At 36.6% G+C, this 14320-nt stretch overlaps 1 protein-coding gene across 1 annotated transcript in view; it reads right to left on the bottom strand.

Annotated features, from left to right (window-relative positions):
- Window positions 1-14063, bottom strand: part of TMEM163 (transmembrane protein 163) — a 125047-nt gene extending 110984 nt beyond the window's left edge. Inside the window, exons 1-2 of the mRNA XM_019472197.1 lie at window positions 14030-14063; window positions 13476-13595 (exon numbers count right to left, since the gene is read on the bottom strand). Coding sequence (XP_019327742.1) covers window positions 13476-13595; window positions 14030-14063 — 154 coding nt within the window. The remainder of the gene's footprint in view (window positions 1-13475; window positions 13596-14029) is intronic.
- Between the last annotated feature and the right edge of the window lie 257 nt (window positions 14064-14320).

Below are 14320 nucleotides of genomic sequence, written 5' to 3'. Positions count from 1 at the left end.
GAAAAAAAAAAAAAAAAAGTGAAGAAGAAAAAAAATAAAGGAGAAAACATTTCATAACCTCATGGAATCCAACTGCATTTTTGATGCAGCTTTCAAACCTTACTTTTGAACTGTGGAGTGCTGAGCTTTGTTACAAAAAACTCCTATTTTCAAAACCTCAGGCTCAGTTTTCCCAAAAAAAAATAAAAGTACATGCAACAAACCTAGCATAGCTCTGCAAAAAGTAACATCACACTTGTGCTGACATGAAAAGTTACACTGAACATCGGGTCAAACATACAGCTAAAAAAAATAGGTTCTTTCTTGAAAGTCAAGGCCTCACTAATGTGTTCCTGACAACTGTCAATGGTTAAAACCATCTTACCTGCTGCTCAAAAGGCACTTTAAAATTTTTTAAACTGCCATCCTCCAAAAGTATCTCTTCCTTGATCTCAAAAAACTTCATGCACTTAGAATTCAAGGCAGGTTATTTCCTAGTGTTCTCTCATCTTCTTTTATTTCTCAATGGTACTCATTTGACAGCAATGTTAAGTTGTAAAAAGTTCTTTCCAACATCTACCCGACCAATGAAAATGGTTACTCAAAGAAACAGAAGAAACACAACTTTCCCAGCACTGAAAAACAAATGTTAATAGCATTTACATTTCTCTACCATCTACAAAAGGGAGGGAAAAAAAAAGAAGAAAAAAAAAAAGAAAAAGGGCCAAGTCCCTAAGTACTTCACGAACCTCGAGAGGCACTGCACAATGTGAAGCTATTCCAACAGCCACCACCATACGCAACTGCACAATCCTGTCCTCTTAATAGTCTAGCAGGGCCTTTACTCTGTTCCAGGCCAGCAGCAAGCGGGCTAACTGCATCACCAAAATACAAACAAGAGTAATGCCACATTCCTCAAAACCCAGCAACCCAAAACACATCACTCAACTGTAAAGTTACTACTGCCCAGGCAACAAGAAGTCAAATACATCTAAACACGTTCAATCACAAGAATTACAGCACTAAAAATTCTGACTTTGAAAGAGCTTTCACAAGATAAATCACAACAAATGATGGAAATTATCCTACAAATCAGTAAGTCTAGTACTGAGATGAAGCAGCCTGCAATACCTGCCTAGAACTGTACATAAAAAATTCAGAGCATGTTGTGACTATGGAAGACTTGGGATACACATAAACGTGTCAACTATTATATAGCAAAACACTCCAATTTTTTGGCAGAAAAATTCAGTTACTTTTTCACGTATCAAAACCTGATGTGTGCAGATGGAGAACAAGCTTATAGCAGTAAAATCATTTTCCCAAGGCTACAAAGAAAGCTTGGGCTATGCCAAGGATTAGAATAGTCCCTGGAACTAATTCTTGGCCCGGTGTCTGTGAACCTAGCAGGATCTGAGTTAGCGTTAATTCACCTTTTTTTCCTCAGCATTTAAAAATGCTTGTGAAAATTACAGGCTGCCTTAAGCAAATATTATCTCACAAAAATGAGGGACAAAACGAGTAACTATCAAAAGAACAAGAAAATGCTAGAAGGAGATATAAGCCTGAAAATAACTCATCTAGTGTAAGTTCCTCCTATAATTTGCCATAAGCTTTAGGGCCAGATGCTTATCTGTTTCAAATTGAAATAAACCCATGGAAGGCAACAAATGTATGCACATTTACTCCAAATGAAGATCTGTCCCTATAAATTATTTTAAGTCTATTTAGGAGATTTCAAGCCTAAAGATTCCATAAGCCATTAAACATTACTTGCAACATTATCCCTTAAATCCAAGTCTTGTTTTCATCCACCAGATGCTTCTCAGCAGGGAAATGTACACACGATAACCCAATGAGTATCCCTTAGTGGGAGAGTAACAGGAAATCTCCCTTTGGGTAGGGTTTGCTCAACTGTTCACCAGGATTCAAAATAACAAAATTGGACCATTTGCTGCCCACATCTCAATATCAGCTGTACTTTTTACACATGCACAAGCAGTAACCACGGTTTCACACAATCAGAACTCACATGGTAAAAGGCACATAACTAGGAATTTTACCTCCTTAACTAAAAATCTGTAAAAATTAATTTGCTGATCTATTTTTTCATGGCTAGAGAGAGAATTGTTAAACAATCTCTCCTTTTCTTGTTGCAGTTAATTACACACAGAAATATCAAGTCATGCTAAATGAAGAGGAGACAGTTTATTATTACTTTCTAATGTGCCACAAAGATGGGCAAACGAATTGGCTCTTTTGGGTACTATTAGTTCCACATAGTTAACCATTATAGTCTGATACGTTAGCCACAGCAGCAAGTCAGAGAATAGTGATGTCTGTCAAGTTGTCATCAGATCATTGTCCCAATGATCCTCCAGACATATATGTAGCCCTCATTTGTCCTCTTAGAAAACAGCAACTAAGACCGATGCCTTTCATCTGCCTTTCTGTATCCCCAGCAGCATGCACTTACACACATACAATTTGATCAACACAAAGCAACGCTAGTACGGGCTGTCTTATTTTTTCTTGTGCCGTTTAGCAGTTTTCTCGTAACTCCTTAGCCATGTAGTTAGGAAGCGATCTGCCACCACTGCAATCGCTAGCAGTTTTGTCACTAGCTTCCACAATGCTAGCCAGGTCTGATGCTGGTTACTTGGCGCTGCCCTATGTTTTCCATGGAACTGTTAGAAACGTTTTTCTAGGATTAACTCAATTCACACTTAATGTGAATTTAACTGTTCCAAACACCACAAATCTGTTACTAAATATCTGAAGCCATTTGTTGCTTTGAAAGGGCATTCTTATCACGGAAGAATCACAAACCATTCTTTTACTCAAGGTAAAGAGAGTTATATGGTTTCCACAAAACTCTATTTCTAAGGAACTCCTTTCTAATTTGGACTTCAGCATTTCAAGTATACCTTAATAGAAGTTGTCTATCAGGCCTATCAGAATGGGAAGGCATGGAGCTACTTCTATTTTCCCTAGCTACACATCCTAGCTGACACCGCAGGCTGCATTTCCATTCTATTAAATCTCCCACTGAACGATAATAAATCTTTCCTCTAAAATTTGAGATTTTTCTTTTCAGAGCCTGGGGAAATACTGTCATTCCTTGGCCATTGATACGTTTTATTAAAAACGTGATCTGAGGACAATGCACTTAGAGGTCTATTTTCTTCACCTTGATATATTGAAAAGATACATTATACTTAAACAGTTCCTTGACGCATAACCTTTAATAGCAGAAGATAAACAGTCTTCATATCTGATGAGAAATCTTCATTTAGGATTCAGCTGAGGATCCTGTTCTGCAGTAGATCTTACTCATGTTCTCAGCATCGCACCTAGCATGAAAATGGCCTAGAGCTCTCTCCAGAAAGGCAGAGTTCGTCGGGCAAATACCAAAAGCCACTTACTCTGCAGCAGTTCCTGGAAGGCAGATGCCTCTTGTTGAACTATTTTTACGGTATTTGTCAGACTATCCCCCTTCCTCTGCAGTTTTTCTGTCTAGCAAAAATACCAGCTGGTTATTTCTGGTCACTCTTCTTTGACTAAGCACTGACTAATCTGCTTCTTCTAACTCTGAAGCTAAGCTTATCTGTCCCTTTTTCTGCACATCCACAGAAAAAAGAACGGTAATGGGTCATACAGGAAAGTCAGAAGAGATACTTAGGAGCTTTTTATGGTTTTTCTGGAGAAGGCTGGTTTGCAAATGAAGGTTAGTGTCTATTAAAAGTTACCTTGCCTGAAACTTCTGGTTTCAGTCTTTACCAAAGACTTATGATAATCTTTATTTGAACAAAACTAATTTGACCAGGTTGTACCACCCTTTTAATACAATGTACCACAGTTTTCCAATCTTTCAACCTGACAGACCTGACCAACTGACACTACAGTTGCTTGACAGGATATCAAAATCTATGAATGCAAAATAGAGATCTTATCATCCAAGTACCATCCCCTCAACGGGGAAAAAAAAACACCAAACAAAACAAAACAAAAAAAAAACCACCCAAAACCACCAAACAACCCAACCCCACAGTATTTTTACCTATTTTTATTTTAGACTAATATTTGTGTAATATTTTCAGTAAGGTACAATAACGGATTGATCAAACCACACCCATGCATCATTTTACAATGCGCCAGAAATGCATACCACTACGGTGGACAAGCACAGCTGTTTAACAGAGCATATTGGGGTTCTATTATAGTTTATCACCTACAATGATAAATAATATTTTTTTCAAATGAAATAGTAGATTAATTTATCAAACTGGATTTTTCACAAGGTCAGTATTAACTTGCTTTTTCTCAGAAAGTGTCATAGCATGTAACAAATAGGAGTATCTAGGACATAAGTTTTATGCTCTTGCTGGTGGTATTTTCAGAAACAAGTGTGTCCTTCAGTTATTACTGGGTTATTAACCTCAGAAGGGGCAGTGCCACCTATTCAAGCAACATCACCCTCTGTTAAAACAGATTTTCTCTACCACTCTGTATATATCCACAGTCTCTCAGATGCTCCCATTTCTCATCTAGCACTATCATTGCTTCACCAGAGCTGGCAACAGGGAAGCATGCGTGTCAGCCAACCAACAGTATGTTCTACCACAACATGGTATAGATCTGCTGGGAGCTATATTGCATTGTAAAGAAGCAGGTATTATTTATGTGATTATTTCACTGTTATTAAGTTTCTCCTACAGTGCAGGCATACCAAAACAAGATGAGTCATCTGCAAATAGAATTCTGTACTGAAAAAGTATTAAAATCTAACAAGCTTCAACTTTCAGCTAAAGGAACTCAAACACCGCTACTGAAAAATCACAGAGCGTAAGTGCCAAGAAGTAAACACCAAGCACTATCAACCTCCCCAGTAAAGGAATACAGTTATAAATGTTATTAAAAAATTTAAATCAGGTACAAGTTTACATTTTGTTGTTTCTATTTTGTTGTCTACTAAGTTAAAACACATGAATATTTTAAAATTTCTGGCAGAAATAAAGAAAACCTAAGGAAAAAAAAGCTGTGTTCTGATTTTCATCACTTTCACTGCTGCGCGAGAAGTTTGTTTTAATTCAGTAGTACTTTGCAACCTCACAAACTTCAAGCAATAAAGTGATACAGTACAATGAATATTAAACATCCATTTTCTTTCATTACTCTTGATTTTCTGCTCCACATACAAAGAATTACAAGTTCATCTTTGCCAATAAGCAAAGCAGCGCATTCTTAAATTGGGAGAGCAGAGAAAATTCCTCATGAGCTATGAAAATCAAGTTCTACTAGTGTATCAGGCATTCAAAGAAATCTGTTAACAGATTCATGCCTTTGCACAAGAGGTAAGCCTGCAACAGCTGAGTTAGTACTTTGTGGAACTGATGCTACGTCGACTGACTGAAAATACATTTGACTTTTAAGACTGCAGTCATGTTCCTTCAAAGGGCAGATGTACAACCACTTATCTATGTGATATACCAAATAAAGCAAGAGCAGCAATTCAGACTTGTACTAAAGGATCATTTAAAATCAATTTTATACAGAAAAAGTCAAACACGTTTTTTTATGAACAACAGTTAATACCAATCACATGCAATAAACCTAATATTCCTCCCTCTTCTAACTGTTTTTGTCTCCTTTTAGCCAAGATACACAGTTTTCATCCACTACAGGCTAGGGATGGCTGTGGGGCACATCATTCCCACACCACCCAGTTATTGGCAAGTGACATGCCTAAAACCCTCCCCATTAAGTGTTCAGTTCTTTACCCCATATGCAAAATTCAGCCTCTACCTACATTTCTCTCTAATGGCACACTATAATTCTCTCAGGGATATGAGTAGGATCCATGACACCAGCCCAATTACTTAACACCGCCTAGTTATTTCTTACTTATTTGTATATTGTACCTTGCTACACAACTGTATTCTTATAGTTGGAACCTCTGAATCATCAAACACAAAGTTGCCTTTAATGGAATCCTAGCAGAGATCTGATGGCAAAACTGAAGACCAAATTTTGAGTGTCTAAAATCTCCTGATATGAAATAAATATAACATACATTAGAAAATGTATATTATATATATTTTATATGGTATAAATTATGTAATATAATATAGATGTTAATTCATTTAAAGGGCGTTATTGTTCCTACTAGTCTACATATTGCACAGACTTATTTCATACTTTTGCACAAAAACCCCCACAATCTCAGAAAGGAAAAATAACAAAGGAAAGAATTGTGATTATGATTTTTACACTAAATAGCCTAGACTTAACATACTTGCGTGTTCCTCGTTCTTCATGAAATGATGTTATAGTGCTAGTTTCCTCTCAATATCAGCATCTTGTTTTAATTTCAAAATTCTTTCAGATGATCTTCTCTCATGAGAAAGGAACCACTACTTAGCACAAGGAATGATTAAATTGCAATTTGCTAATGCAAAAATACAACAGGATCATATGTTTTAAAGGTTAGCATTTAAACACAAATTTAGTTGTTTTAATAAACTTTCACCACAGCAACAATTTTTTAAATTGTTTACCGTTCAAATACATAGACAGAGATCATTACACAGCTTGTTCTACATTTCACAGACTTCTATCATCATTTTGCCTGCCAACTAAGGAAAAGATTTCATGACGTGTGAAGCACTGCAGATTTTAGACCTATACTTCTGTTCAACAGCTATCAGTCTTGAACTTGACATCCATATGCTATTTTCTCCTCCCAAGAAAGTCACTTAGAGTTTCATATGCCTAAAAAAAGACAGGCCCTTACTGGCCTCTCATTTCATTTTCAGAGAATGAAAATTGCATTTTGCTGTTAGTAAGTACAGACTGACCTATACAAAAGGCTAACTTTTGCCAGTGCTGCACAGGCAATGGATTTTTTGTCCTTTAGCTCTTACGTATAACATGGTTAGGACCAAACTCTGTTTTCAACTGTAGTGACGCAGCTATAACGAGGACAATAGGGTTGCACAAGTGTCACCAATATCAGAACTCTACCTTGAGAATTTAAAGTTTATATTTCATTAACACTTCTGTGAGACTACAGCCCTGAAGCATCTGTCTTTTTGTAACTGATGTAATTAAATGCCCTGAGAAATATGCAAAATGAGGGATCCACATACTATCACACAGCAGTTCCATTCTGTATTTAGCCTTTACTTGGTTTTAAGCGTCTGCATGGTATTGTGACTTGAAATGTAACTTTCTAAATAAATTTAATGTGCTCTACTGCAAAAAAAAAAAAATACTCGCAGGTCTTTAGGAGTAAGAAATGCAATTCTGTATAGCTTCTGGAAGAGAAAACACAAAGACCAAGACTTTTCATGTGGTCAGCGATCCTGGAAAATTCTGTTTAGGTACACAGCTAAGACACTCTAAAACAGGCCTGAGTTCTGAATGCCCGCCATTTGTCTGAAATTCAGTGACCTTTGAAGAATGTTGAATTGGATATCCAAACTAAAGAGCCTCAGAACCATGAACCTTCACCAACATTCTTTATCAGTAGTAGTAGTATTATTCACAGCTGTGCCCAGGGTATACTAAGTATTGTGCAAACATAAAGGAAAGCCCACATATATTTAATTTTTCAAGCAAGAATACGAATGGGTCACTGGAAAAATTATATATTCATCAATAAATTAATATAGTCACACCCCAACTCAGTTGTCTAAGTAGTATGCCTGAGATGAGGAGTGACAGATTACATCAATACATCCACATCCGAGCATCCAGAGGATAACACCTTCAATTGCTCAATGTTTGTACCATGTAACTCCATTTGCAGTGGACCGGAGTAGCATAATAGGGGAGGAGAATCAGCAGTCATGTCCTACAGCTAACCAAAATGAATTTTTATGGCTTGATTTAGTCACTCCAATGAAGAAAGTAGACCTGGATCCATACTTTCTAAGGTTTGTTGGCATTTGAATCTGTCTGTTAGAGAGTCTGAACTGGGATGAAGCTTTAATCTGAAAGCAACTTCTACCCTGAAATTTCTAATCGTATGGACCATGCATTTCAAACAAAATACCTCTCTAATCCCAGTATGTGGAAGCTCACTTTAATAAATTATTTTTCAGTAATTCATTTTGAAATACAAATGATTTTGTATCCAAAATCAGAATGTCAGTTTCTTTGCATTTACTTGTAATATCTTATCCATGTGCCAATAGCTGATCCCATAAAATACTCCCACTTATAGAATTGTATCTACCAAGTTTGCATCTGAAATACTATACAGATTAATAGAATTCACCTTCTCAAAATAACAGCGCATATTTACCACAACAGACTAAACACTTACCAGGATAGGACCTCAAATCATGGACCTATTAGTTGCACTCAAGTTTTCAGTTACTTCTATAAAGCTAAACCCTCAAGTATGTCTGTGGCGATCTAAAACAAGCTATCTCTAAAGCAACCATGAGGACAGATTTGACAACCTGCCTGCTATTTCCCCAGCATTTTGCAGAGAGCCCAGTGTCAACTCTTCCCGTGATACATTAGCATGCAGGGCCTATTCAGGCATGCACTGGGACAGGCTGTCTGCAAGTTCCATCTCAATGGCTGCCTCATGAAAGCCCTTTACAAAGCTTACATTTACAAAGGCATACATTCTAAAGCTTTACTCAATCTCTGACTACAAAGAGAGATTTTAGTGCAGAATTTGGTCTATACATTGTTTTGATATATTGATATGACTACTCCATTCACTGTGAAACAATTTTAGCTAATCAAATCAGGAAGATGAATGAACAGGCTACTTTCTGTGAATCACAAGTCCACACTGGATGAGAAATACCAGACAGAATGAGAGTTTGTTTTCTGCTTTGACAATATTATCAAAGATTAGCTGCTTGAGCAGAACTTAAACTACACAGCAAAAGCTATATTTGTATATTTTTCAAAATTATGTTTTACTAACATAAATGTCAAGAAACTAAGAATAATGGGTTTCAAAACACCAATTCCATTCCAAAACAAGCTATCTCTAAAGCAACCATGAGGACAGATTTGACAACCTGCCTGCTATTTCCCCAGCATTTTGCAGAGAGCCCAGTGTCAACTCTTCCCGTGATACATTAGCATGCAGGGCCTATTCAGGCATGCACTGGGACAGGCTGTCTGCAAGTTCCATCTCAATGGCTGCCTCATGAAAGCCCTTTACAAAGCTTACATTTACAAAGGCATACATTCTAAAGCTTTACTCAATCTCTGACTACAAAGAGAGATTTTAGTGCAGAATTTGGTCTATACATTGTTTTGATATATTGATATGACTACTCCATTCACTGTGAAACAATTTTAGCTAATCAAATCAGGAAGATGAATGAACAGGCTACTTTCTGTGAATCACAAGTCCACACTGGATGAGAAATACCAGACAGAATGAGAGTTTGTTTTCTGCTTTGACAATATTATCAAAGATTAGCTGCTTGAGCAGAACTTAAACTACACAGCAAAAGCTATATTTGTATATTTTTCAAAATTATGTTTTACTAACATAAATGTCAAGAAACTAAGAATAATGGGTTTCAAAACACCAAAGTTCCATTCCACTTGTAATAGTCCCTCATCCTCTATTATGATTCTGAAACTAGGTTCAGTATGAACCTACAATACTGCAGCTACAGAAAGAAGTTATAGTTGTAATTATGAAATGATTTAGAATGCAGCCTTATACTACACATATATATGTTGCAAAAAAAAATGTTCATATTATGATGTAATTCTTTTCTTGTATTATTGTAAAACGGAAACAATTATATTAAAATTATTATTCCAGTACTTACTTGGGGTGCTAAGGAATAAATTAATGTTCATTTCAGTATTTTTTATCATGTCCAATCTCAGTTTATGACTATATATTGATAAAAATGTAAATCCACTCTTGATGAGAATTCTACAAGCATGCATATTTCAGGCAGCATTGAAATGAAAAGTGAAATTAACTTATTCATCAGGCATTGTTCAGTATCTGACCATAAAAGTATTGCACAAAACCACAAATGTCAGAATATGCATAACTGATGCTAAGCGAGCCTAACTTTTAGCCACTGAAGACGATACCATAGGGCTCCACTGACCTCAAGGATCTTACAAATTTAAGTCTATAAAGATTTTACTGAAGCCTTGTGCAACTATATGCTGGAGAGCAACATGTTCAACAGCATTCAGTGCCAATGAGACAACGATGATTACCACACAGTGCAGAAGCTGTGTTTAGAGAGAGCAGCTGAAGCTTCCAAATGGTCTTTTACAGCATTTCTGTAGTAAAATTAAGTATATTAAGTACCTGATAGTAAGAAATCTGTTTTTTCAGCTAAAGGAAAAAGCTGATTGTTATGGTCTGTGTAAGTCCTACTTCTCAATATTAGTGAATGAAAGATGACAATTTCATTTTCCCTTAAGCAGCCATTCTGCTCCATATCCAGCCTAGCCTAGTTTAGATTTCCAAACCTAAAGAGACCAAACACATTTTGATGCATACGTCAGCATTTCACATTCTGCGTTCCAGTATTTCAGGCCACAAAACAGCCCATCCCAGAGAGAATACATACCATATACCTGTTATGTAGCAAATATATGACATGTATATAGGTATATCATAATTTGAATTTATACACCTTTATAATACACTATACACAGGTTCTTTTTAATAGTAGGTCTAACACACGGAGTTCAGATCAATGGATCTCACACCTCATGTGCCATAGATCATTACCTAATAGGGAAACTACTTTATGTATTCAGATCAGCATAAGACTTATCAATCTCTTTCAATATTACCAAGTGAAAGATCAGAGTTCAGCTGGGGCATCATCACAATCCCACCAAAAGAAAGTATCTCATACCAGTCAAGATAAACCATTCCAACTTACTCTAATGCTAGAAAAATACAGCTTTGGAAGCAACTAGACTAGTCTTAAAAGGAGGGAGGGTGATCAAGCTACAGCACTCAAGGCAGGGGGCAGACCATAAAAAAGGAAAGGAAGTCTAGTAACAAACGTGGTTGGAAAAGGAGGCTCCTGAATCACTTCCCCACTCTCCACACAGACCACGCACACAGGTATCACTCCCCTTAATATTTTTCTTACCCTCCGTGTCCTCCATTTCTTCAACTACAGTTATCAAGTAATGTCAGTTCCCCGGCCTAGTATCTTTACTATATCATGTGCTGATGCAAAAGCAGCACCATAAGATATACTTGCAGGAAAGTATTTTGAAGCCTATAAGAAGATAAAACAGAAATTTACAGAAAGAATGTACAGGGGAATCAGAAAGAGTAGCGAGAATCAGTCAGCGTAGCCTGGCAATTAGCACAGCAGGTCCTCATTTTTCACTGAAGTGGAACATCAGGGCTGTATTGCTAACACTTTACCATTACAGACAGAAAGTAAAACGGAAACAGGATGCTTTAAATAGCAGGTGTTTGCAAAGAATTGGCAGTGTCAGACACCCCAAAGTGACAACTAGTCATTTACATCAAACAGGCAGCAAACTCTGGTCACCTGGCATGTCTCCCAACTCATGGATTGGCTAGAGGAACCTGCTAAAAGGACAGCACAAAGGAAGAGAGCAGCCAATGTGAGATGATAAACTGAGCAGAACTGCTGGAACTGCATGGGGAGCAAAGTGATTCTAGAAGAATCACTGTATTTTCCTCAAAGATTAAAATGTTTTAATACTAAGTATATCAAAAGCCCTGGCAATACTTTTGTGGCATGTAAGTTAACTATTAAGAGATTCCATACAGATTTAATATGTATCCGTGTGCTGATTCCTCTTTTATTCTTCATAAATTTAGCCTCTTCAAACCATGAGGAAAGATACATTCCAAAAACATATAATTAGTCTACTACTAACAGCTGACTTCAGTAGTTCAACACCTATCCACTCCAGCTGAGTATGCAGTCACAGTATATCCAGGCAGGGACTACCTTCTCTGCTGGTTTTTTTGGTAGGGTTTCTAAACACTACCAGGGTGCCACAAATAAGGAAAACAGGAAATAAAAGCTTTCAGATAGCCTAACTAATCTTATAAAATGTTTAAAAAGACCCTTTTAAGAGAAATGGAGTGTTTTAGTTATCCGTATTATACTTACATCTTGCAACTCTGACAAATTAAAACGTAAAATAAAATTATTGTTAATATTATAATTGTTAATAGGTAACAAAGTTATTTTGTAACACAGTATTTACTTTTATGTTGCCTCAGTAGCAAAGACAGACTATTGCATTTTCATGAAGCAGAACAAAATGGAAACTCAGATGTCGGGCTTTCTTCTTAACATTCAAATTCTTTACAGTGTTAGATTCTGCTTTTAAGTGTTCCTTCCCTTTTCTCTTCTTTTTTAATCAAGATAGTTTACCTGTGTTTCTATATAAATCGCACCGAGTAATATATGCTGAGTTTTCAGAGACCATTTGGTCAGATTCTAATAATCTCTCCTGGGAGCTGACACCAACTTCCAGCAGCAGGTCGTACACTGCAGATTAGAATAATAAAACACATGCTGCTGCAGCTTCAAAAAAAAAAAAAAGAGAAAAATAATGCAAGTCTGTCTTTGTCAAGCTGAAGAATGATGTTTTGAGACATCTTAGATGTCTTGTCTCCTAGACAGAGCTTTCCTTTTGTTTATATAAACACGTAAATCCAGTCACTTCTGGTTTTCCCTTCTTTTAAACAGAGAATGTGCCATTGCAAAGATTTTGTTCCAGATTCCCTATTTCTTTTTGTCCTTACAGTAATGCAGTGTTACTTAATTGACCAAGATATAAAGTTGGTATTTTACAAATTTGCATTGAACTAAAATATATCTTTATTTACACAATGTAGCATTTTTTTGTGTTTTGAAATAAAAGAAATAAATTTCATTTTTTCCATATAAAAGTGGGTTTGTTTGGGGTTTTTTCCAAATTCTTTGTGTAAAGGTAAACCTGACAAATGTCTTGAAATGTAAAGAAAAGCATTGGCTTAAAAAGAAACTGGTATTTCTCCTGCAGATTAGTGTTGTATTAGTGTATCTGTCAGTGTAATACAGATAAATTAAATATTTCTCCCTTACAATTCACTATTCTTTATTATAGCATTCCCACTACAAATCCCAGGTGGATTAAGACTTGTTATATTTGACCTCTTTGGTTAAAGGCAACCCACTGCATAATGATTTTTACACTGTTCTGTAAAATGAACAGTTCCACATGCATAAATGCTAGCAGGAATCAACATCTCCTGTTTCTTTCTCCGACCTTCAACAACCCTATCCTCTGCAGAAAAAAACAACAGTTTTACTAATTTATAAGCACCATGCAGACCCAGGCAGTCTAGAAAGAAACCTCTTTAGCAGTCGCGAAGAAAAAACATGAGAAAGCCTCCACAAAGAGAGAAATTCTGAGAGCCCAAAAGAAAAAAAAAAAAAAAGAAAAAAGGAAGAGGTGTGAAGATTTAAAATATTCCCAATACTCACTGAAAGCAGCCACTGCAAGAGCCAGTGTGACAATAATGGAGACCCAGGAAACCCACAATGCCTTCTTTCTGTAGCTTTGAGCTTCATGAGGTTTTAGCCTTGTACTGCTTTCTAGTAAACCTGATAAGCAATAAGCAAAGAGGGTATGAACAATACATTGCTCCTTTTAAAAACACAGCTGTGTTAGTTCAGACCTAGATCACATATTTACATTCTACATCACATATAGAATCAATACAGAATCAAATCCTGCTCACATTATTAAGGTTAAGTGAATGAAGCCACCAGAAACGTATGAGTAAGCAAGGAGAACACATACAAGTTGTTTTGATTTCACACAGAAAGACCCACGCATCAGTGACTTAAAGAGCACTGCAATTGTAGGGCAGTTACGGAAATTCACAGCACTTAGGCTTTCCACCTGTACATCTACAAAAGAAAGGGCTCAGTCCTGCACTCACTCAGATCAAAACTTGTTTCAGCATTTCAGGATCCTGAACATAATCAACATAGGAGAACAACTCATGTTCACCAGTCTCTGCGAAATAACCTACCGATGCACAGGGATATACTGCACATACTGAGCATCAAAGTAGAAGCACGCATACTTTAGAATCAAAGCTATCACAGTTGAAAAAACCTCTTGAAGCCTAATGTCCTTCATGTGAGGTAAGAATGCATCCCCATCTAGAACTAACTGAAGAAAATTCTGTCCTTATTGCAATCAGCACAGAAGTCTGTTTAGCACAAGGGAATGGGATTGCTTTCTCTCTTTTTTGATGCTTTCAATTTGTGGAAGTCTTTTGTCCACTCATCTTAAATCACAGAGAAGAATTCAGGTTAAA

The sequence above is a fragment of the Aptenodytes forsteri genome, unplaced genomic scaffold (genome assembly GCF_000699145.1).
Source record: "Aptenodytes forsteri isolate BGI_AS27 unplaced genomic scaffold, ASM69914v1 Scaffold11, whole genome shotgun sequence".
Taxonomy (NCBI): domain Eukaryota; kingdom Metazoa; phylum Chordata; class Aves; order Sphenisciformes; family Spheniscidae; genus Aptenodytes; species Aptenodytes forsteri.
Note: the sequence above shows the minus strand (reverse complement) of the source record. Positions and strands in the feature narration are given on the sequence as shown.